Source organism: Panthera tigris, chromosome C1 (genome assembly GCF_018350195.1).
Source record: "Panthera tigris isolate Pti1 chromosome C1, P.tigris_Pti1_mat1.1, whole genome shotgun sequence".
In the NCBI taxonomy this organism is placed as follows: domain Eukaryota; kingdom Metazoa; phylum Chordata; class Mammalia; order Carnivora; family Felidae; genus Panthera; species Panthera tigris.
The window spans coordinates 162847835-162870972 of record NC_056667.1 but is presented as its reverse complement, the minus strand read 5'-3'; the positions used below and the strand labels follow the sequence as shown (position 1 = coordinate 162870972).

The 23138-nt window shown below is 51.7% G+C and overlaps 3 protein-coding genes across 4 annotated transcripts; all 3 read right to left on the bottom strand.

Moving 5' to 3' along the window:
• Positions 1-3793: 3793 nt before the first annotated feature.
• HOXD8 (homeobox D8) lies at positions 3794-6657 on the bottom strand. 2 transcript variants are annotated; one of them, XM_042994741.1, is made up of 2 exons: positions 5640-6657; positions 3794-5251 (listed from the first exon to the last, which is right to left on the bottom strand). In XM_042994741.1, exons 1-2 carry the CDS (start codon positions 6232-6234, stop codon positions 4956-4958), a joined length of 891 nt encoding a protein of 296 aa, XP_042850675.1. In that variant the 5' UTR covers positions 6235-6657; the 3' UTR covers positions 3794-4955. The 2 variants fall into 2 exon arrangements, with proteins under 2 accessions (XP_042850675.1, XP_007074715.2); XM_007074653.2 differs by having other exon boundaries at positions 3794-5248.
• Positions 6658-11630: 4973 nt separating this feature from the next.
• On the bottom strand, positions 11631-14421 carry HOXD9 (homeobox D9). Its single transcript, XM_007074654.3, has 2 exons — positions 13060-14421; positions 11631-12714 (listed from the first exon to the last, which is right to left on the bottom strand). The coding sequence occupies exons 1-2, from the start codon at positions 13847-13849 to the stop codon at positions 12473-12475; spliced, it is 1032 nt and encodes a 343-aa protein (XP_007074716.2). The 5' UTR covers positions 13850-14421; the 3' UTR covers positions 11631-12472.
• Positions 14422-16750: 2329 nt separating this feature from the next.
• On the bottom strand, positions 16751-20603 carry HOXD10 (homeobox D10). The gene is made up of 2 exons (XM_007074544.3): positions 19058-20603; positions 16751-17716 (listed from the first exon to the last, which is right to left on the bottom strand). The coding sequence occupies exons 1-2, from the start codon at positions 19800-19802 to the stop codon at positions 17439-17441; spliced, it is 1023 nt and encodes a 340-aa protein (XP_007074606.2). The 5' UTR covers positions 19803-20603; the 3' UTR covers positions 16751-17438.
• Between the last annotated feature and the right edge of the window lie 2535 nt (positions 20604-23138).

Genomic DNA, 23138 nt, shown 5'->3' with positions numbered 1-23138 from the left:
TCTCTTCTGTTCTCTCTCTTCCTCCTCCTTTTCCTTCCTTCCTCCTCTCCTCTTTCTTTCTCTCTGCTCCCCTCTGTTGTCTCTGCGTCTCTTGCCTCCATGGGTCCTGACTCTCACCTCTTCTAGGAAGTATTTCTTTTGCTCTTTTTTGATTTGGCTCGAAACCTCTGCTGAATAGGGCGTTGTGTTAGAGGGGGAAATGAATGCGGTGTACTGCCCAGGCGCTCGGGGAGTTGATCCTGGCAGTCACCCCCCTCTGACTCTCCTTGCGCGGGTCACTTGGCTTCTCCTCCCCTCCCCTCGCAGAAAGGCCCGCTCCGGAGCGGCAGCTAAGCACTTTCGGTTTTTGCCCCTCTCATCTATCTGCAGGCAAGCCAGCCCCCCCAGCGATCTTGCGCAGAAAACCTGGGCTCTGCAGGCCAAGAAAGCCCGCCGTCCCCTTTTCCCTCTCCAACATAAATTGGGGTCCCTCCCATTTCTTTGGGTTTCTGGGGGTAGGAGAGGTACCAACCAGCTCAAATCCTGGTGATGGTTTTAGGTTGCTTGTCAGGTTCTCCAAGATAACAGTCTGAACTCCCAATGCTTGGCAATTTATCTTGGCAGAAATATCCTCCTGGACAGTACCGGGTTAAAGGAGAAGCAGTCTTTCTGGATCCCCTATGAAACCCCTTGCTGTGTCTCCCCTAAGTGCACTTCTTATTTCTGTGCAATTTAATTTCCCCCTCTTGCCTTGTCCCCAAAACGTTTGACCATTGGAAAGCCTGCGCAATGCAACACTGAAGAGGAGAGGGGTTCCATTTGTTCGGGAAAAGAGCTGATCCCCATTTCAACCTTGGGGGAAAAAATAGTCTTTTTTCTTCAAAGGCAGGAATCACATTCCTTTTGCACTTCTGATAGGAGCTGCTGCAGAGAACACCAGCTGAAAGTAAATGTCCTTGAGGTCCCCAGCATTCTCCTCATCATTAATGCATTCATAGGCATGGCCATCCAGGCTTCAGAACCTGTGTGAAAGAGGTAACCCATCCCTCCAAGCTTTCAAGGACACTGTCTTTGAACTTCTAGTAATGCATTTATAAATATTTGCATTGGATGTGTACGTGTAGGTTCTCTGCTATTAACATCCTCACACCCAGTAAGTACCTCAGTGGACGTAGACTTAAGCAGGAAATACATAGCACCCTCTGGAGCAGGCCATTTGTATCCCTTGAAAAGGTTCCGATGACCTTGGATGTTTTTTATTAAAGGAATTCTGTTGCCATCTGTCAGCAAAAGTCATATTCCTTCTAGAAACAGTGTGCTCTAGTTTTGCTGGAGGGAACCATAGCAGTAGCCAAAGTCCATTAAAATGTTCTCTGTATTCCCCTGTCTACCCCCCAGATGCCGGAACATTCAGCAAACACCAGGGAAGCAGAGGACACAAGCTTGGATGTGAAATAGCAACACCTTCTGCACTGAAGAATAATAAAACAATGTTTTTAATTACAAAAGAAAATGTGTAAGAAAAGTGTAAAAATACGTGGGGCAAGTTTTGGGGGCCCTTTCTAAGCTAGAACACTTTATACTGGTCTGTACATGTGGAACTGAACAGAGATTGCTCACTTCTAAAATATTCTAAGAAATAATCTCAATTGTCAGTTTCCTCCTACCCAAATAAAAGCGGAGCTTTGTGACCCTCCTTTTCAGCTTGGGGAAGGAGGGATGGGAAAAAGACATTGCATTGTTGAATAGGCAGCCATATTTGTACTTTTTCTCCTGTGCAGAGGTAAGCGGGTGTGCTGGGCTTTGTGGAACCTCACAAAATGGCAGTCCCTGAACTGACTTTTCTCTAGAAACCATTGAGACCCACACCCTCTTTTGTGTGTTCCTGGTTCTCAAAAACAGAGAACCTAAATCATTTCGAAGGCTTGGTTCTTTCATTCAGTGTTAACATTGGAGGGTCCTTTTCTCTGAACGGTTTACAGACCTCTCTAAGCAGACTCTAAGCAATCCAGGGCTGAAAAGCATCGTCTGGGTTTGCAAAGGATTCTCTGAAGGTTTATGCAAATTTCTGCAGCAAAAATGTTTGCTCGCTTTTTGCCGCACCCCTCGGATGTTTACAGATTTGAGCCAATTAGAAGAGTATCTTCTGTGCTCGGCTGCATGAAATACCATGATGGGGGGATTTCTAGCCACTGTAAGAAAGACAGTGGGGTGTGTGTGGGGGAGAGAGAGAGAGGAAGACAGAGAGACAGATGTGTAATTCCTCAAACTCTTTATTTGGAAGCAGGTCTATGATTTTCCCAGCTACAAAAAGAAACATATATACCTACATTTATGACCAATACTTTCTGCAATATGTAATCCATGTTTATGTACAAATACACCAAATATATACCCCCAGAATACCAAATTTGTGTATGTACAAATACTCTCTAATGCACCAATTACTGCAACAGAGTTTTTTTCTGTACAAGAGCTACAATTTTACTGTGGATTTGGGGCCAATGGGACAAGAAGGTACAACACTTCCAGAGCAACACAGAATACAGAGGAAATGAGGACATTACTACTTCCCCTTCATTTCTTCATTTCCACATCCATTCACGTACCAGGTCTCCTACCTGAGTCTTGCCCCAAATCAGTGACTCTAAAACTGGTATTTGGGGAATATTCTTGAGCAGGAGACCGCAAATTTTGCTAACAGAGGAATCCCCTAAATGGAGGGCAACCGGAGCTTAGCCAGCCAGAAGCTCTAGCCAGCTTGCCACCACCACTGCCGCTGCTACCACCACCCCCACCACCGCCACCGCCATCGCCCCCCCACCCCCACCCCACAGGCTGTTCTCTAGCCACGCTTTCAGGCGCTTGGCACCCTTGCTCTGTAGAAGCCAACAGCAGAGTCTCAGGCAGCACACAGAGCAGAACGTTTCCAAATCCAGCATGGACATTTGCAGCTGTCTCCTCTTGTGCAAATGTTTCTTAAGCCGCAGGCCGCCCGTGACTTAAAATTGTCTTTTCTGGCTCAGGTCAGCGAATGCCATAGCTACGGCCTCTTCCCTGGATAGAAAGCTAGGTGGTGGCTCACTTCTGGCCCCACCCATGCCGACATTTCCCTGGTCCTTGAAGTGGCAGGCAAATAGCCCCCCAATGCCTGAGGGGCTGATTCAGGCCCAAAACAGATTCTGGGTTTTGGTTTTTTTTTTCACCTGTGCAATAAAAACCACTTTGGAAATCAAAATGTACCTCCTTAAAAATAAAAACATCTAGAAAAAGCAAAGAGCTCTTCAATATCTATCTGGTGAGGTGCTGTCCGTTTGGGGGGCAGAAATACTGGTATACTTGAATTTCTCTTCTCCACTACCCCTCTTCCCCCTCCTCTTCCCTCATAAAATGGCAGCTGCAGGAGAAGCCTCCAATGGAAAATGGATATCTTGTTAATAACACATCCCAAACCCCAGCATCAGCACAGGCTCAGCGGAATAAGCTGTGGTGTAACCTGGACTCTGGGTCTTCCCCCACTGGGCCCACAACTCTGAATCCTTTGCGAAGTTCAAAGCTTTCACAGTACCTTGGCAAGGTTATTTACAGCAAGAGGAAGCTAGGATAGCCTTGCCAGCCCTGTTTGGAATGAAAAAGAGACCCCATCCCCTGCATTTATTTATTTATCTTTATAGCAGCGCAGTGCCTGTAATCCCCACTACTTTTTTTTTTTTTTTAAATCAAACAGAAGCTTTACAGCTTCTAGTGAGCCCAGGAGGTATTTCCTGACTCAGGGAAAGGGTTATGTGCGGCGCTCAAAGACACTAGCTCTAGAAAAAGATTCATTTCTTTATTAAGGAGCTAGCTATGTTCTGGAGCGGTTGTTTACACTCAAGATTTTTCTGCATTTGCTCTCGGGGCTTGTTTCAATAGGTGAGGCCATCCTGGAGAACAGCAGAGGACGTACCAACCGACATCTGAGACGCACACAAGTTGGCTCAAAATGGGCGTGCAAACAGAGCGAAGGGAATACAAATAAATATGGCACCTATTCAGAGAAACGGAATCACAGCAGCGGCCACAACACAGAGACCTAGCGATTTCAGGCGATGCCAAGCGCAGTTCAAAACGAAAGCAAGTTGAGAAATGAGGGGCATTCCACAAGGCGACTAGCCAGAGTGAAAAATTGATGAGTGAAAATGTTATAATTGGCTTTTCAAGTATTCGTTCACTCTAGATGATTAAATTGCCATAATTTGTATACACTATGAAAAATTATCAAATGTCAACTTTGACACTTTCCTGAAACTTTTCTCATTGGCCCAACGTTTTCCCCAAGTTTAAGGAAGCTGCGGAGCCGAACTACACATTACACTCTTCAGCTAACATGTGCTTTTTCAATATTTGGCCCAGACTTTTCCCAGAGATATTACATTTACAAAATACCCAAAGAAACCTTTAAGGAGTAAACAAAAGGCACCCGAACCATTCATTATAAAAGCAGAAATAAAACATAAATATGTTTTAATCAAATAACATAAAGTAAATATTCTGCAGGCATAATTCTTAAAAAAATTAATAGATCTCTTTTAATTTACTCACCATAAAGAAATGATTTTAAGTGTTCAAGTGCACTTGTTTGATTAATAAAGCATTTTATATTCAATTATTTAGTGCTAATCATTAGGAAGTTTATGTTGTTGAGGCGAATCACCAGCTCAGACATTAAAAACTACCATTATAAAAATATAGCAACAAGGTCAGTATCAAATTACCCTTACATAGGACAGCTCAAGGGCTGCTTGCATTCGATACTAGAAACTTTTTTTTTTTTAACACCCAAGCCCCTCTCAAAGCGCAGAAACCTCAAGAGCAGTGACATGAAGGTAGCTTGAAATACAGGTAAAGTTCTTTCCAACAAAGAAAATAGATGGTGTCCAACAGCATGTGTTGATCATTAGTTTTAATAGTCTGTGGTAAAAATTTAAAGGTAGAAGTTAATTTGTCAGGCCTTCGGCTCTGTCTTCCTCCAGCTCTTGGGTTTCTTTTTTGGTTTCTCCATCCTTTGCCTCCTGTCGGGAAACTGGGAATTTGTCCTTGTTGTTCTCTTTTTTCCATTTCATTCTCCTGTTCTGGAACCAGATTTTTACCTGTCTCTCCGTGAGGGCTAGGGCGTGGGAGACCTCAATTCTTCTCTTCCTGGTCAGATAAGGGTTAAAAAGGAATTCTTTTTCCAGCTCTAGGGTTTGGAAACGACTGTAGGTTTGTCTTCCTCTTCGTCTACCAGGAGCTGCTGATTAAAATAAACAAACCAAAAAAAAAAAAAAAAGGAAAATAAACGTTTTAGAAATGAAATGGTGCCTCTGCAGGTTGCTGGAGCTTTCTGGAACAGGTCTAAAGGATGAAACATACACAAGTCTTTTTAGCTCTGATATATATAGGATATGCAGGCAAGAGCAACAGAGGGAAGATCTTCACAATTACTGTCCCCATCATCTTTACGCGGTTTCTACTTTAAGGGGAAAAAAACAGTATTACTTTATGAATAAGAGCCACTATAGCTACACAAGAAGGAAAAGGAGAGAGAGAGGAAAAGGTAGTTTTTAAAGCTAGAACGTGAGATGAAAGCAGATTTCTCCCCCTCTCCCCGCATTAAAAAAAAAAAAAAAATGCATCCCAACCTTGTGGTCTCATCCAGGGAAACATTTGAGAAGGAGACGAGCTCTGATTTAAGTGGTCTGGGTCCTCGCCAATATTACCACTGGACGATTTACAGTCAGGATATTGTACCAGCTCGGCCTCTTGCTGGGTCGTAAAAATCGGCTGTCTCTGTAAGTTATCGTATCCGTAAAACTTCGCGGGCTCCCCGTGACAGGCAATCCCGCCGCAGGGGGGAGGCGGAGGCGGAGGATGCGGAGGAGGAGGGGGGGCGGCCTGGTAGGCTGCGGCCGGGCTGCCCCCGCCGGGGTGGAAGTAGTCCTGGCCGGGGCCCGGGCCGCCCCCACCACCGCAACCCGGCCCGGCGGGCGGCGGTGACGGATGCGGGTGCGGGTGCGCGTGCGCCTGCGGGGGCGCGTGCGGGAAGCCGGCGGCGCTGTTGCCATAGAGCTGCAGGGCGGCGGCGGCGGCGGCGGCGTGGCGGCTGCCGACCTCAGGCGCGAAGTGACAGTCGTAGTAAGTGGGATTGATGGCCTCGCCCGCCGCGGCCGCCGCCGCCGCCGCCGCGGCCGCCGCCTTGTACTTGGAGTACAGCGGGTTCACGAAGTAAGAGCTCATCGGGGCGGCGGCGGCGGCGGCCAGGGGCCGAGGTAGGGCGGCCCCGGGCGGGCGGTGCGGAGCTGGCAGGGAGCGCGCCTCAGCGCGGCCGCACTGCCGCGGGGGCCTCTGGGGCGGCTGTTCTCGCCGCCGGGGCCGCCGGGCTACGTTGCTGCTGCCACCCGCCCGCCTGCGCGCGCGTCGCCTCTGAGGCCCGGCAGCCGCGGGCACTTGGCTACTGGGCGTTCATGCCCGGCTCTCGCGCCCGCCGACTCGGCCTCGCACCGCCTCCCTCGCGGGTCGCGGGGCCTCGCCCAGCCCCCGCGCTCACGCCCGCCCGGCCTTTCCCGGCGCGCGCCGGCTGGGCCACAATATAATCGCCGACGCCCCGGGTGACCTGCCCCGCTGCCTCCACTGTTTCCTCTCAGGCACCAGGCGGCCCTGAGCGCACCGAGACAAGAAAAAAAAAAGTGCGCCCGGCCCACGGGGACACTCTTTGGCTTCGGTTTACAAACCCCCGCTCTGGAGGGAAGAGAAAAAAACACCCTCTACCCGCCGCCACCTCTCACCTCGGCCCCCCCGCGGCCCCCTCCCACCGCTCTCGCCGCCGCCGCCGAGGCTGCCGCCCCGGTGCGCCCCGGCGAGGCATTTTCGCACCACGCCACTGTGAGGAGAAGATGGGGGCGAGATAACCGCGCGGAGGGATCCGCGCGAAGGCGACACCGTCGCTCCCGACGGGACGTCTCACGCCGGCCGGGAGATGCCTCCGCCGGCCTTAAAGGGGGCCCATAAAGCCGCACTGCCAAGGGCTCGTCTTGCCCCCCTGGGCCTGGGGAAAGCGGCCCGCGGCCGGCGAGGAGGGGGCGCGAGAGAACCTTACACTTGGGGGAGGCAGGGAGGCCACTCCCAAGAGGCTATAGGAGCAAATGACTCCCTCCCTTGGCCCCTAGAGCAGCCCCCCAGAGGTTGGCCGTGGCTTTTGCACCTCAGGACACGCGGGCGCAGCCCAGGGAACAAGGGCAAACGGTGTAGACAGGCCGGACCGCGTACAGTTGGGTTGGGTCCTAAGTGGTTTGATTAAAGGCCACAAGGGTGACCCCAAAACCTGGCATTATCAAAGCGAATCTAGTCCCTTCTTTTCCAGGCGAGCAGGCCTTGTGGAAATGAGATGTACATTTACCCTTGACGCACTGCACGCCTGGCTGAGGCTCCCAGGTTAATTGATATTTAATGGAAATCATGCCCATGAATATAGTTTCCATCATTTCACCCTTGATAGACGTCAGCAGTAGGCTCAGGGGGGAAGCTGAAGAATGTGGGGGCGGGGGGGGGGAGCAGGCATTAGCATTGCTGAGGGAGTAAATAGAAAAGCGGACAGAAATGTTCCGAGGCGGGAAGGAGAACTCACGCTGGGGTGGGTGGTGTTTCCTCGAGCAGGACGCGCGGCTCCGGGGTCCCAGCCCCGGCACGGAGCGGACCAGGGCGGGCAGTGGCCCCGGGCGGAGCACGGGGGGCCGAAGCCTGCAAGTGCCTCCCCCCCTCCCCCCATCGAACCTCCGGGCCGGCTTTCGGATCGCGCCGGTTCCAGGCAGCTGAAGGCGGCGCCCATCGTCTGCTAACGATTCTAGTCCATCTGCCAAGCCTGTGAACTTTCTGCTGAGAGCGGGCGCTAGACTCAGCTTAAAAAGTTACTAACTTTTCCAAAAGCAAGGAAAGAGAAGGCTCATCCTAGCTTGTGAGCGGTGAGGAAGAGAACCGTCCCGAGTCATGTGGGCAAGTCCAGTGTGAATCGGCAAAATATTCCTGATTTTAGAAGCTCAATCTAAAGCCGCTTGGCGTTACACCACCAACTATCTTCTGACCTCCACATCTCTTTTTTCCCCCTCTCTACTCCCGTTTTAATGTCCAATAAATGTAATGAGCCTATGCTGAGTGAGTTTTCCCTCGCCTGCTCGGCCTTTTCCGTGGGTTCTTTGGGTGACGGACGAACCCCTTTCCCTTACGGTTAACCCATTGTTGTGAGGGCACCAGGCCCACACCAGCCTTGGGAACCGACCTCCTCGGAAACACGCCCCGAGTCCACCGAGGACCCTCCGGCTAAAAATAAAACAGCACGCCGGCTTTTCACGCCAAATACAAATGTCTAAAAACCCAAGACGGCCCCCAAAAGCGCAGCAGGCGAGTCGTTTCAACTACCCCCTACTCGTGGGTTGGTCCAGTCTGGGAGTGCGATCCTGAGGTCAGTCCTTGTGGACTGAATCATATTTTGCAAAAGGACTGAATCATATTTTGCAAATGGAGAAAATGAAGTCGAGATGGAAAGGCATAACAAGATAGTATGTAATACTCATTCAATTGTTTCTACTGGGAATGCCTGGAAATGGTTAAGGTAAACGGATTGTTAATGAATTTCCAGATGATAAGGGCATACTTTATTTTTTAAATTAGCATGGAGTGGAGGAGACTGGGGGCGGGGAGTGGGGGGGGGGTGTTTTCTGCTGGATATCGCCAGGTAAAACTTCCTTGAGATCCGAAGGCGAACAAATGGATTCTGATAGTTAACGACTTGTACTCCAATCTTGCAAATACCCAGTTAAAAGAGAATTATTCTCAATAAAGCCCTGGAACCAACTTTGTAATTTTTTTTTTTTTAACTTCAGTGTTTGGCATGTGTGTGTATGCGTATTAAAACTCTGGACCAGTGAGTGGATTTTGGAATAGAATGGGGAAAAAGAAGAACGAGCCCAGATGTCAATTATACAAGGCACCTTCCAGAACTGTGTGATTTCGGGGTGGGGGGCGAAAAAGAAACACAAGCACTACGAAATTCATTTCTACATGTTCTGGCCTAATTAAGATAACATTACAAACTAACATTTCCTCTTAGGACAAAACAGTTTCACCTCCCCCCCAAGCATTCTATTCATAATCTGAATGGGAAAAGGGCACGATTAACTTTGTAAATAAAGATCTATGCTTCTACACGTTTGTTTTGATAGAATGCATTAACTTAACCATAACATTTTATAGTTTCAGCCGTGCCGTAGTCCAAATTTTCTGAAATCCTGACTAATCCAAAATTTTATACCTAACAAAAACACGGCTGGAGAACTTAATAGTGTACATTGCTTATTTTTTCTTAAGTTTATCCTAATTTGGAATTAAAAATAAGATTGTAAATATATTAAATCAAAACCATCCGCCGCCGCAACGCCAGCTTTACGAGATCACAAAGTGGAGCAACAGCGCCCTCTAGTGGCAAAATGCCGCCTCCAACTGACCGAGTTTAACTTCCCTTTATTCGACTCAAAGCAGTTCTAATCTTGTTCTTTAGTTTGACTGGGGCTTGGATCGCTGACACTAATAATGCTTCATCCCTTTGATTGTCAACAAGTCAAGTGCAACAAGCTGGGGCTTCTGAACGCCAAAGATATTTGTACTCCCGAGAGCTTCCAATAGTCTTTTTCAAAAGCTTCCAGCCCTTCTTTTGCCAGACACAGTAGGTCCCCATTCCGTAATCGCCCACAATTATAGGACGGGCTAGACCGAACAAATTACAACTTTCTAAATATTGACTGTAACATGTTTTGTTTTTGTTTTTAGTCAGAGGAGCCAAGCACTTCGAAAACGAAGAAATGACCCAAGCTCATTTTATTATTTTCTTTTAAAGCTGTTACTCTTAGCATTAAAACCTGAATATTTGCTACTTTAACTTCCTAATTTTAATCCTTCAGGCCCATATCGCTGGGCAATCTGGGGGCGGGAGAGGCAGAAATAGAAACCAATTTAAAAGCTTTCTGCGGAATATCTAAGCGGCTATCTGGAAAGGCCCTGTTGGGCTGTGTTTATTGGAATTTCTATACACAATAAATGAGATTTTAAATTTACATAAAAAGTCACAGAGTGAAAGGAATTGACTAAGCATTCCACTTGAATTTTTGTTAAAGCAAAGCTTTAATCAGCTTGTTTCCTTCCAGGTTAGTCTTTTTCTCAATTTCAAAAATGTTTTCTTCTAATTCAGCTGTAAGAATTACATTTTCTATAAGCAAGTAGATATAATTTCCAACAGTACTTTTGCAGCAAAGTTTGGAGCGGAGGGCCAAGTATTTTTATGAAAGGACACGTAAGTAACTTCATTTTTCCCTGCTGGCTCTGCAACCATGCCGCTGGGAGACCCATCGGCCGGAGTAAATGACTCAAGATCACGAACTCTCACACCTCCAAATAACAGGCCAATTAAAAAGGAAAGAAAGAAAAGAACGAGCTAGACGGAGACCACAGTGAAATATTGTGAAGAGACACCCGCCGTAGGCTAATTCTAATACCAGGCCCATTTTAAAAATCAGAACTACATCATCTCCTCCTTCCTACCCTCCCCCATTTTTATTTCCTAGGTGCTCACACCTCACCGGGGGCTCCCAAGCCCCTGCCTTCTTGGTCCGACACAGTCTTGTTTATATTTTATTGTCCAGATTTTAAGACCCAGTTTTGTCTGCATTTCTCCCTTCCTCCCACAAACACAACATCAAAATGAGATGGTTTCAAAGCGAAGCGCCGAGCCTGTCGTAAACTCATTACCTCCAGACGTCTCGCCGGCTCGATGGCTTTATGACACCTTGGCTCTTCCTGTTTTCAAAGAGCCCTAGGTATCGGGTTGGCCGCAGGGGCGGGAGTAAGCAGCACCTTCTGCCGGATCTGGGCCTTGGCTTTCCCTCCCAGCCCCCCTCTGCTTTTTCTTCAAGTCCCCTCTTTCATCAGGATCCCCCCAAACTCTGCCATTGCCCCCGCCTTCCACCCAGCCCAGGCCACACGGCGCCGCCGCCCCTCAGGCCTGCAAAGGCTGTGCTGGGCCCGAACCCTCACTTACAATGACCTTCATTTTAGTCTCTGAAGGCGGCCCTCTGAGGGCCAAGCTGGGGGCTAAACAGTCACCGAAACTGAGTTGGGGGGGAGGGGGCGTTGAGAAGGGGTGGGGATAGCTGAGAAGGAGAGACTTGACCATTTAGATCTGCTAAGGTCATTTTGGGGCTCTTGAGGGTAGGGCGGAAGTTCCCAGCCTAACTGGCTCAGCCCTCCGGGAGCCAGCCAGCCTGATGAGCTGGGGGGAGTTGCTCCCGAGTACAGAGTTGGCCTTTCCCTTGTTTAGAGAGGAGAGTGGATGGCTGGTACTTCATCAGCAGCGGGAGAGGTGGGGTGCAGTGTGCCAAAGCTCCAGCGAGAGGGTGCCTGGCTTGGGGGGGGAGGCCGTGGGCTTTGCTGGGCACTGCAGTGAGGCTGACACTGGGCTCAGGGCACAGAGTTCGCTGAGAAGCTGGAAGCAGGCTGGGGGAAAGACAGAGCAGCCAAGGGCCCCCCAGAGGCTGTGCTCTGGCTGCCTCTGCCCACACAAAGGGAGACTCAGAGGCACCTCAGACAGACCTCTCAGGTGTAAGGGCTCCAGATTTTTAGCAGTGTCTTCCTCCCAGAGATGGGGGAGAAGTCCTGTGAGGGTGATATTTTGCAGAGAAAAAGAGAAAGCAGGCACACAGTGTTCAGGGCCAGCGTCTGGGCTCCATTTGATCAGGTCAGCATTTATTGGTAGGAAGCGGTAACATTTACAACTGGTCCTCAGGCAGGAACCCGGAGGGCCTACACCCGCGGCCGCCCACGCGAGGTGAGCCCTCCCCAGGAGAGAGCGGCTCCTCCAGTGCACTGAGAATAAACCCCCGACCCACCAGAGGCCCTGGGCTCCTCTCTTGGCCTCATTTCAGGTCTCAGCGGAGGGCCCGCGGGCTCTCTGAGGGAAGAGGACTTCACTAACTGGTGGGCAACCTGGGCGGGCCCCCCACGGTTGTCGCTCTGCCTTCATTCTCAGAAGTGGGGCGCACTTGGCCCTTGCTTGAGCAGCTCTGGGGGCTAAACTACAGCACTTTTCAGAAACATAGGGGACATTTACACGAGAGGGCTCTTCAATCCAGCGTGCACTCACAAAATATAGCATTTCCTATGGAACCAACGGGTCAGGAAAGGGAGGGAGCGGGAAAAGGCGAAACCCCAAAGCCACTTCGTTTCTCCAACACATAAGCGAGCAAATACAGAGTCCCCCAAATACCTCACAGAGACCAACCGCACAGTCACTTCTACCTAAAAAAAAAAGGGGGGGGGGAATGTCCGAATCGCTGGAGAGTTTCTGGAAATCAAGCACCCACAAACAAACAAAAAAACAAAAAAAACCCGCTGCTTTTGCAGCGCAGAGTGGTCCCGCCAGCGGCGCGCCGGGTCAGTCTCCTTTGGGGCATTTCTCCTTGCTCATCTTTTTCATTTTCATTCTACGATTCTGGAACCAGATTTTGACTTGTCTCTCTGTGAGGTTTAGAATCCTTGCCACCTCGTAGCGCCGGTCCCGGGTGAGGTACATGTTAAAGAGGAATTCCTTCTCCAGCTCTAGCGTCTGGTATTTGGTGTAGGGACAGCGCTTTTTCCGGGTGGAGCGAGCGTGGATCCAGTTTGCTGCAGGGTTGTCTACGAAGAGGGGGGTTTGGAGAAGGGGATCGAGGGCGGAGGGGAGGCAAGGAGAGACGACAGGGTGGGGGAGAGAGGTCGTTAAATTAATTTCACCAAGGATGGCCGCTTTTCACAACTTGGGGGGAATTATCATAAAAAGCCTTAATGCCCGCGCTCTGTTTACCGTACAAACCGCGCGCCTAGGGTAGGTGGTTATGGGAAGCTTTTTATGGATGCGTGTTGCTCGCCTAGGCTAGGGTAGGCGTCTAGACGTTTTTATAGGTTAGTAAAACTATCAGTTTTGCACATTCGAGCCTTACAGGTTTCAGCAATAAATCAGGGGGCAATTTCTTTTGCACTTACTTGGGTCAAGTTGCTGCTGCGGCGGCTGCGGATGCTGCTTCTCCTCCTCCTTCAGTGGGCAGCCTGGGCTGGGGTGGTCGCTGCAAGCCGAGGGCTCCGAGGAGCCGCCTGCCCCAGACCCGGACCCGATCCCTGCCCCGGGCCCGGTTCCCCCAGCCGCAGCTGCTGCCTTGTCCCGTAGGAACGAGTTGCAGGAGAACTCGGGGCCGCCGCTCCCCTGGGACTCCCGGGCCGCGGAGCACTCAGTCCGTTTGGAGGAGGAAGACGTGGAAGTGGAGGAGGAGGTGGAGGTGGCGGCGGCGGCGGCAGGGGTCGGGGCCGCTCCGGTTTCAGGCTTAATCCCGTAGTGGCGCCCGTTGGGTGGGCCGCTGGGGCCGGGGCTGGGACCAGGGCCCGGGCCACCTCCGCCCCCGCTGCTACCGCCTCCGCCCGCGCCGCCCGGAAAACCGGGCAGCGGCTCCATCCAGGAGCGCATGTAGCGGCCGGGCTCGGAGGCGGCGGCGGCCAGGGGCGGCGGGGGCACGTACGGGTGGTAGAGGCCGCTCATCGCCGCCGCCGCCGGGGGCTGAGCGGGCACCGCGGACCACGAGGCGGAGAACACGGCCGATTTGGGGGCAAAACTACACGAGGCAAACTCGGCGGCAGCGGCGGCCGGGCTGTCGGCCACACCTGCGGGCCTGCCCTGCGCGCCGGGCCCCGGCGGTCCAAAGCGCGCGGCGAACACCTCATCGCCCTCATGGCCTATGAGCGAGTCCACGTAGTAGTTGCTGAGGGTGCCACTGGAGGACATTTTGAGGCGCCGTGCGCTCCCACCCAAGGTTACACTGCCCGCCGCGGCGCCGCTCCCCGCCGGCGCCCGAGCCGCCGACTAGTTCGCAGGCTGCAGCTTCCACCATTGGTCGCGCGGCCCACGTGATCATATTTACCAATACCGGGAGTAAATCAGTCCGCTAAACTGGGGGCTGCTGTGATTTAAAAAAAAAATATATATATATCATCATCAACATAAACGCCGCAATTAGAGCGCATGAGCCCGGTCCGTGCGCCCGGCTCGGTCCGGCCGGGCTCGGACAGCCGGGCGGTGGCTGGAACCGCTGCGCCCGACCGTGGCCGGAGGAGGCGCTGGGGACTATTTGTTCGTCTCCTCTAGCCGTCCTCGGTCCTGCAGTTCGAACCGAGACGCTGCCTCCCTAGCGCCTGGACTTCGAGCCACCGGCAGCGTGTCCAAGGCGCACCGAGCGCTTGGCCAGAGCCCGGAGCAGCCCGGGGAGCGCAGGGCGGGATGAGGCCCAAGCCAGGCCGGCCTTCCGAGGCGGCCCCCTGGCGCCCGAGGGGAGTTTTTTCCTTGTGCCTCTCTCCCTACCCAAACCCGCCCCTCCCTCCACATACCCACACACGCTCTCTCACAGCTTGTCGTGTTGTTTAAAACAGGTGGAAGACCTCTGTAATGATATTATGCCTTTCAATAAAAATTTTATGAGGTGTATTTGATTATAGATTAATGTGTCCCTAATAAAACGGACGGATGGAGCAGCTCGAGGGCCTCCTCCCCCTACCACACTCACACACGCCCGCGCAGCCACACACACCCCCGACGTGAGGCTGAGCACACGCCGCGGCCCGAAGGGTGAGCTGGGGCGGCCTGGCCCGCCGACTGGGTGCTTCCCTGGCCACCGGTGGGGCTTCTGTGTGCCCTCGGAAGTGCCGGCAGGCTGTCGAGTAGGCACCGCGAAGACAGTGGCGGCCAGGGTGCCTTGTCTTCTCCGGGGCTGCCGGAAAGGCCCTGGAAGAGAACACGCCATAGGGCAGAACCCAAATGCTAGCGCAGGCCCGCTCCCATCCACCGCCCCAACCCTGCCTTGAAGAGGCCAGCGGGAACCGCATCTCCCCGGGCCAGGACCGCTTCTTGTGGTTGTCCTTGGGCCACTGTCTTCTGAATTCTTCTTCTTCCTTCCCCACCCGCCCCCCCCCCCTCCAGAGGTAAGGCTGGGCAGCCTTGAATCTGAGGGAAATGCCCATTGTCACTCCCAAATCCATGGTACAAAGCCTCGGAAGCGCCGCTGGGAGCCGAGACAAAAGCAGCCCCAGAGCAGGCGGCAGAGAATATATTCCTCACTCTACAAGTTGCTCAGAGCACCCTTGGAGGGATCCCAGCCCACCTCGAGCCCCGGAAAGGAAGGGGGTAAATGGCTACTTATGGCCTGATTGATTGCCTTTGCCAATGGCTTTCTGATTTTGTTCCAGAAGAGATGCCTTTGCCTGTAGCACGGGTTTTCCTCTGAGACACGGCCCCCTGTCAACAACTAATGGCGCTCCCCACATTGCAGGGAGGAAACGGATAAGTTAAAATTGCCCTCCTTCTCCTGCCCAACCAATGGAGGTCTGGGCAAATCTATCCCAGTGTTCCCAACCTGGCATTGACTCCGAGCCTTCTCTCTCCCACCCCTAGGAAATGGCTCCCCTAAAGGGTTCTGTCTTGGAACTGGGGAAGGTTCTTGGTTTTCAGGAGGAGGTTTACAACCCTGAATAAATACGGAGCCTCCCATTGACTCCCTGGATGAGAACTGTAAGGCCTAGAGCCCCTCAATAGATAGTTTTATGGAGAAAAAAGAAAAAGTGAAAAGGCCGTGTTTTGTGAGGCTGCTTGAAGCTGGTGGAGAGCTTTTGCAACCACAGCACAACCTGGGGAAACGAATTCTCTGTCAGCTCTTCTCCCTTCTCCCAGGCAGCACTAGATAAGTCTGGACTCTCTCGGTGAAGGCTGGCTGGAGTTTTCCAAGCTGTGTCGGCAGCTGGAACATTGGACTTCATGGGAAGTCATGTTCATTTGCAAATTCTCTTTCAGTCACCTTTTGTACGTTTTCTTGCCTCCCAGAGACAGTGGCTCCAACCAGCATTTTGTAATTAAATAGAGAGAGCATTACCTGGGGGAAAAAATTTCCTCCTTTAAGAAAATTTCGTGTGGGACCCTAAAAGGTAATGACTGAACATAAAATCCTTCCACAAGGAAACCAGGGCAAAGTGGGATGGGAAAACTCACCCATCCTCGGCTTCGCTGTGGCCTGGCTTGTCTTGCGCTTGGGATAGGGGTGGGGGTGAGGGAAGGGGGAGCAGAACTGGATCCGATGCAATGCTAGCTGCTGGTTGTCCTTGTTCTTGTAATGGAGGCCCGGCGGCTTCCAGGTGGGCAAGACCGCTTTCAACCTAGCCCCTGACGATGGCGTCCCAGCCAGAAATCGCCAAGACCCCACTAAAAGTATTAAAAAATAACACAACCAAAACCAAAGACAGGAAAACATACAAATGAGGTGCTGTGAAGAAAAAAGCAGCGTGGGCACAGGGTTACTTACCAGGCTGTGGTTAGAGGGGAACTCACACCCATCTAGAATTCAATTCTGTTACTACCTTGGGGAGGTGGGGGGGGGGGAGGGTGGGAGAGGCGGGGAGAAGACTCCCCTTCTTCCCAGCTATGAAGCCAGCACACCCAGGCTGGATTATCATTCCCCCAGCCACTGCCAAATTTTAGCGCCCTAGGCCTCCTCCAGCCTCTCCTATCTTCCTCCCCCTGCCCTCTATCACCGCCCCCCTCCCGACCGCCCCCAAACAAGCAGTTTAACAGGAAGATAATCTCACCAAACGCTTTCATTTCCACCGAAACATATATCCGTTTCAGAAAGCAGAGGGAGCGAACTCGTTTCCAGAGTTTATTGCATTATACATGCGACCAGAACATGCACAGAAAGGACAGGTTGCTGTTGTACTTCTACCAAACCACAGATGCACCACAAGGGAAGGCTACAAGGCATAAGTCGTCAATATTCCATCTCACCAAGGACAATTGCTAAGTTCATTTGTGAAAAGATACATTGTAATGTGCTTTTTTAGTCCCCCTCCCCCCAAAGCTTGTGGGTTTTCGTAATCTTTTTTAAATATATATGTAATTTAAGTACTTTAAAGTACTGGATGTATTCAAAACGCCATGAGATCATGGACTAACCACACACACAGACCTTTTGTGTTAGGAAAAACATGAAAAAGTCACATTGCTGGATGGATGAATGGACCGATGGAGGCTGTACAGTTCCAATAAGTTAAGACCCAAATGAAAATGCGCAGTAATAGTTACCCTGCATTACGATGAAAAAAAAAAAATAAATTACACGTGCTAGTTTTTTTTAATATATATACTCATAGGGATTACAGATCACTTGCAGCACGAACAGAATGACCCCAAAGTCACATTCTAGCAGGAAACAAAACAAAACAAAACAAAAAACAAAGAGCAATGAAGGTTTTGTTTCCGCCTTCCCAGTCCTCCAGCACTCGGCCCTGGAACGCGGTGCCCCCTCTCCGATCCTGGCCTCCGACGGGCCTGGGACCTAAGAGAAGGTGAGGTTGGCGGTCAGTTCTCGGATCCGGTTCTCTCGGCTCATCTTCTTGAGTTTCATTCGGCGGTTTTGAAACCAAATCTTGACCTGCCTGTCGGTGAGGTTAACGCTCTTACTGATCTCTAGGCGGCGCTCGCGGGTGAGGTACATATTGAACAAGAACTCTTTTTCCAATTCCAGCGTTTGGTGCTTAGTGTAAGGGCACCTCTTCTTTCTGCCACTCTTTGCAGTGAGCCAATTGCTGGTTGGAGTATCAGACTTGATTTCCTCTAACAAAATTAAAGGGAGAAGAAGAAAAAAAAATCAAGATTTTTTTTTTTTTCTCTCTCAGCCTGTTCAAATGTACCCTTGGCCATGACCCCGCTGGCAGCCAGGCCGCTTTGGGAAATGCTGGTATTAAACATTCCTCTTATGAGGTGGGCCCTGGAAGGGATTTGTAATTGATGCCAGATTAGTTTAAATGCCCACAATGACGCGATGGAGGGTACTCTCGCCCTCGATGCTAGGGTTGTCTCTCTCTCCCTCTCTCTTTTTCTCTCTCAACTTTCTGACCTGCACAAAACATTAGTACAATAGTAAACTTTCAGGATCTCCCCAGCAACGTTCTAAGTGGTCAGCTCACAACAGGGCTGGAGTGGAAGAAACAAACCACAGCCTGAACAAGACTGCCAACCCCACTGCTGCCTCACATCCCCAAGGCTGCCACTTCTTCCCCACTTCTCCTGCGCAGGTGGGGAGCCCCACAACCAGGTTTATAGTTGCCCTTCTCTTTCAAAAGATAACCAAGGAACTGAGTGCACCTTCTCCGACCTGCCTGGGCATTGAGGTACTCCCCAGAATTTCTTGAATTCTCATACCTTCTTGTCTCCACACAAAAGCATTCCCCGAGCTTCTTAGTGTGGCCCACCTCTGGACACTGGGGGAGAGGCTCTGGGGCAGGGTTCCTCCTCCAAAAGCCAGAGCCCCTGGCTCTTTGCCCTAGCCCATGCAGATTCCATTCTCCTCCCTTCAGCCTTTGCCCCCTTTGCAAATGGATTGCAAAGCTTGCGGCACTTTCCCCAGACAAAGCCAAGGTTACCCAGCCCCGCAGAGGTAGGGACCCCTGTTCCCCAGCCCAAGCGCCAATCAGCCCAGTCATCTCGTTCCCATTGCCGCCCCCAAGCTCGCAGGATGCGGGGTGCACACACTTGAACACGAACACGGTGCCTTGGACCACCTTAAAATCATCATTGGGTGAAAGGCAAAGCTGGGACTGCAAATCTGAGCGGGAGAAAGGAGGTTCTGGGGCCGTGTTTACGAGCCGCAGGTCTCATTTGCCCTCTTTTGTTGCATTTCAGGTCTAGCTCAGGAAAAATAAACCCGGCAAGCCCTTCCTCTGCCCAGGCGCCATCAGCGTGGGGCCAGGACTAGCCAGGAGGGCCAGGGCAGCCGGGGAGAAGCTGGGACCTTCTCGACACTGAGACCGCCCCTCTAAAAGCCAGGAGGAGCAGCACCTGCCAGTCGGGCCCCGCCTCAGCTGCCCCGGCTCGACGCTGGGCACCCAGGCGCTCCCTCTCTGCCGGGTTCCCGGGCTGCACGCCCCGCTGGGGTGGCAACTTGCTCATACCGACCTTTGCTTTCCTTCTCCTGTACTTCGGGACTGGACACGGAGACCTCAGCCAGGCAGCTCCTTTCTTCCGGAAGGCCGCCCTTGGCCTCGGGGCTCTCCACCTGGGAGACTTTGGTGGGCTCCTGGCCGCTCACAGGCTCGTTCATCTTCTTTTCCATCTGCAGCTGGGCGGCCGAGAGCTGCGGCTTGGCCGCGCCGCGAGGGTTGAGCTGGAGCATGACTGTGGAGCTGCCTTCGGGGCTGTTATTGTACTCTTGGGTTTTCCCGGTGGCGTAGGTCTGACTCAGTCTAAAATATCCAGGGACAGGAACCTCGGGGTTCTCAACGGGACAGGACTCAGGGACCAGCCTCTGGTACGAAGGGACCTCAGCAGAAATGAGTTTGTTGCGCTTATCAGAATACATGCAGCAATTGGATTCTTCCTTAATGTTGGTGGTGAAGGAGCAAGTGGGGACTTGCTGTGTAACAGGTTGCTCTATTCGACAAGATCTGTTCGGGTCTGTCCAACTGTCTACTTGAGGTATATAAGGATGCACATTCATACCCATATTTTGGTGGTTCACTTCTCTTTTGGCCAGAGACGGGAGCAGTCCACAGGTTTGCATTCCATAGGTCCCCATGTCTGCGCTAGGTGGTGGCATGTACATGCTGGCGCTGCTCGAATAAAAACTGTCACTCCTGCAGGCACTGATCAAGGAATCTACTAAAAAAGTATTAGCAGCAGGAGAGCTGTTGGGAAAGGACATTTTGGGGAGGAATTTGAAGAAGAGAGATTGTGTCCTTTGTAGGCTGACATCTCTAGGAAAACATTCCCCGTGTAATTGTGGATGCCTCTGCCGACCACATGACAACCAAGCCAATGAGATTTGAAAATGGCCTTGAGCCGCAGCCTCCTCTCAGGTCACGTGCTCCAGAGCCCGGCCGGCCGGCCGCGTAAGCACGGACAACAGCGACATCTACTACGCGCCCGTGATAGTGCGCGCTGGAGACAACCGGCCCAGCGCTCTCCGTCGCCCGCCAGCCTCCCCGGGGCTCGTTCGGCCGGCCAGCCCCACTCGCATCCCCCCGCTCCGGCCGCCGGGCCCCGCTGGCGGAAGGAAAGTCTCGGCCAGAGGGGCCTCCGTGAGGACACGCGCGGGGAGGGAAGCCGCAGTGCCGTGGCGCCAGCTCACAGAAGCATTCCCCGCACACACCCAGGCAGAACGCGCCCCAGAGCCGGGGCACGGGCGGGGGGTGGGTGCCCGGCTGGTTCAATTTCTCCCGGGCAGCCTGGGAAGGTGAGTCGGATTCCCCGGGCTCTGCGACACCCCACCCCAGGGAGCCACAGTAAAGATCTCTCACGCAAAGACGCGGCCAAGTTATGGTGGGGAGCGGAGGCGAGAAGAGCCGCGAGGGCTAAGAGGCCAAGCAGCTGGCCAGCCCGGAGCCCCGAGGACCGGCCGGCTCTGGCGCTGTCCATTCCCTCCTCCGGCCCGAGGGAGATGCGGGCTCCCGGCCCCTCCGCGCCCCAGTGGGCTATCCGAGCCTTGGAGCCTTCGGCAGTCGGAGGAACCACACCCCGACCTCTGCGGCCGGGCGGCTGGGAGCTTTCAGCCCGGAGACAATCCCTCGCCAGCAGCGGGCTATCCTGGAAAGCGTCCCTCCGGTTCCCGGCGGGAGAACGAAACCGAGGTTTCCCTCCCCACACACCCTGATAATAATGAGCAAAGAGGAAGGAAGGGAGGGAGAAAGAAAAGAATTTTTTGCAAGGAAAGGGGAAAACTCTCGCCCACAGACTCCAGAAGTTTTAGAAAACTGACTGGGCCGAGTAGCAGACAGAGAGAGATGCAAAGGTGTCATTTGGTTCTTCTGCAAAGAAAAATATGTTTTCCTTTTATGGATTTTGTAAAAGCATTGGTTTCTGACAAGTGCAAGGTACAAAAGGTTGTGGAATTTATTAATACATATTAAGAAGAATCAGGGCGATCAATAAAATTCTCATCTACATTCTTGGGCTACTTGGTAATTTTCTTGCTTCTGAAGGTTTTTAAAGAGTTATACCCGCTGTTGCCACACACGGGAAGATATTTTATTAACAAATCAATCGAGACTTTGTAAAGGATAAGATTAATAGTTAAGATTTAGCATAATGGCGTTCGCTTTATGAATTATTGAAAATTATACTATTGATTTTTCCCCTTCGCTACTAACCAAGAAGGTCAATTTTTGTTTTAACACAAATCGTCAAATATTAAAAGCTATACTTTTGTCAGAAGTTGAGTTTTATAGTTTTGGACAATTCCTAAAATTATTTGACACCGGTTTGCTTGGGTAAGGGGAGGGAGAAAAAAAGGAGGTGGGAGAACCTTAGTCCTCTGTTTCCTTTGGTGACGGAAAGTTCTATAAAGAGGATTTGGTCTGGGGTTGTGGTCGAGCTCATTAAAGAACAACCACCATCACCACCATGGAAACTCAGAGTTTTATGAGAAACTTCTCCAACAACTTCCTTTCTTGTTCTCTGGTTGCAGGCGGGTGAGCCGCCCTTCGGAAGCCCTGGCCTCGGGGCAGCAGCGGGGAGCTTTAACCTTGATTTCCAAAGGCTTGCCCTAGGCGAGGGGCCGGGCCAGGGCACAGGAGCCGTCCTCGGGCTTCCCAGATCCCCTTCCCAGCATCTGAGAGAGGAAAAGGGCCCCAGAAACCCTGATTGGGAACCAGTTTCTCTCGGTCCGGGAAGGCGTCTGTGTTTTCTTCTCTCCACACTCGCCTTGTGCGGGCTGGCCTTGGATTTCAGGCCCAGAGACTGAACTTGTGGGCAAATTGGGTTTCCGCCTCAGCAGAACATTTCTTTGGAGCCCGATGCTCATTAACGCGTCTCAGCATTCTTGGGGAACTAGGAGCCTGCTCACTCCTTCACAAAAACCTTTTCCAATAAACCCTTTGTCCCCCCTCCCCAAAAGGAATCTCCCCTGGCCTGGTGGAAACAGGCGCTGAACATTATTTTCGGCCTTGGGACCACTTTGCCTGTCCCCTCTAAGTGCCCTCGCCCAAACAATAACCCCTTTTAAAAAACTCCACGGTGGCAATGAGACAGACCTTTTAAACCTTTACGCAGCTGTTCAAATACAACATCATTGTCAGGTTAAAAGCCTGGCGCCTCTAACTGCTCCGGCTGCGGGATGCCGGCTGGCGAAGCCCGGGGTTTAAACATTACCTTTCCGCAGGGGTGGCTGATTTTAAGCTTGAGGATGGGGAGGTGGCGGTGAGGAAAGCAGGAGAAAAAAAAAATCCAACTTTTCACTCTAGCCTGCTACAGTCCTGTTCAAAGCTAACAGCCGGTGACCATCACCCCCCAAATGGTTTTATCACAAGGTGGAGATCATGATCCCGGCCACGGTTAAGCGTGCCCAAGGCTGGACAAAGTGCCCACTGCACACACTCTCGGCAGGCACCCTGACGCCAGCCTGGCGCTCCAGGACTGTCGTCCCTTTGCATCTCAGCCAGGGGAGCTGCCTGGAACTCAGATGTCCAATTCTCCCTATCCCACTCGTGAGACAAGACTGTTTAATCTAATCGGGAATTTTATGCCCATCAAATGCCCTTTCATAATCTTTATTTATACACGAAGAAAACATTAGGCGAAAACCCAGCAATTCCTTGCGGAGCGGGTAGGTCTAGCGGTGAGCCAAAACAAACAAGATCTGCCTTCCGAATTTGGGGGCCTTTCTGTTTCAACTCTCAGTGGCTTGGGGCTCTAAGTCACCCCCACACTGGAAGCTTTAAATAGGTCCTCTTCATTCACAGAAAACGTGTATCAGATATAATTTTGAATCCATTATCACACAATTCTATTTTATTCTTTCTCAAATATCTGCCTTCAGACCAGTTCTTTGAGGCCAGAGACTCCAGTGTTTCAGGGCGATTTTATCATAAAAATTGAGCAAAATAGAAATAATACAGGAGGATGATCTGGACCTGGGAGGATGGAACATCTGGCTAAGACTCTAAGGCTAACTAACATGGAGCAAATGGAATGAAAAGGCAGTGGCTTTCGGGGCCAGCCTGTATTTTGCTTACGAGTATTTAATGTAGGTCCATAGCTGCTG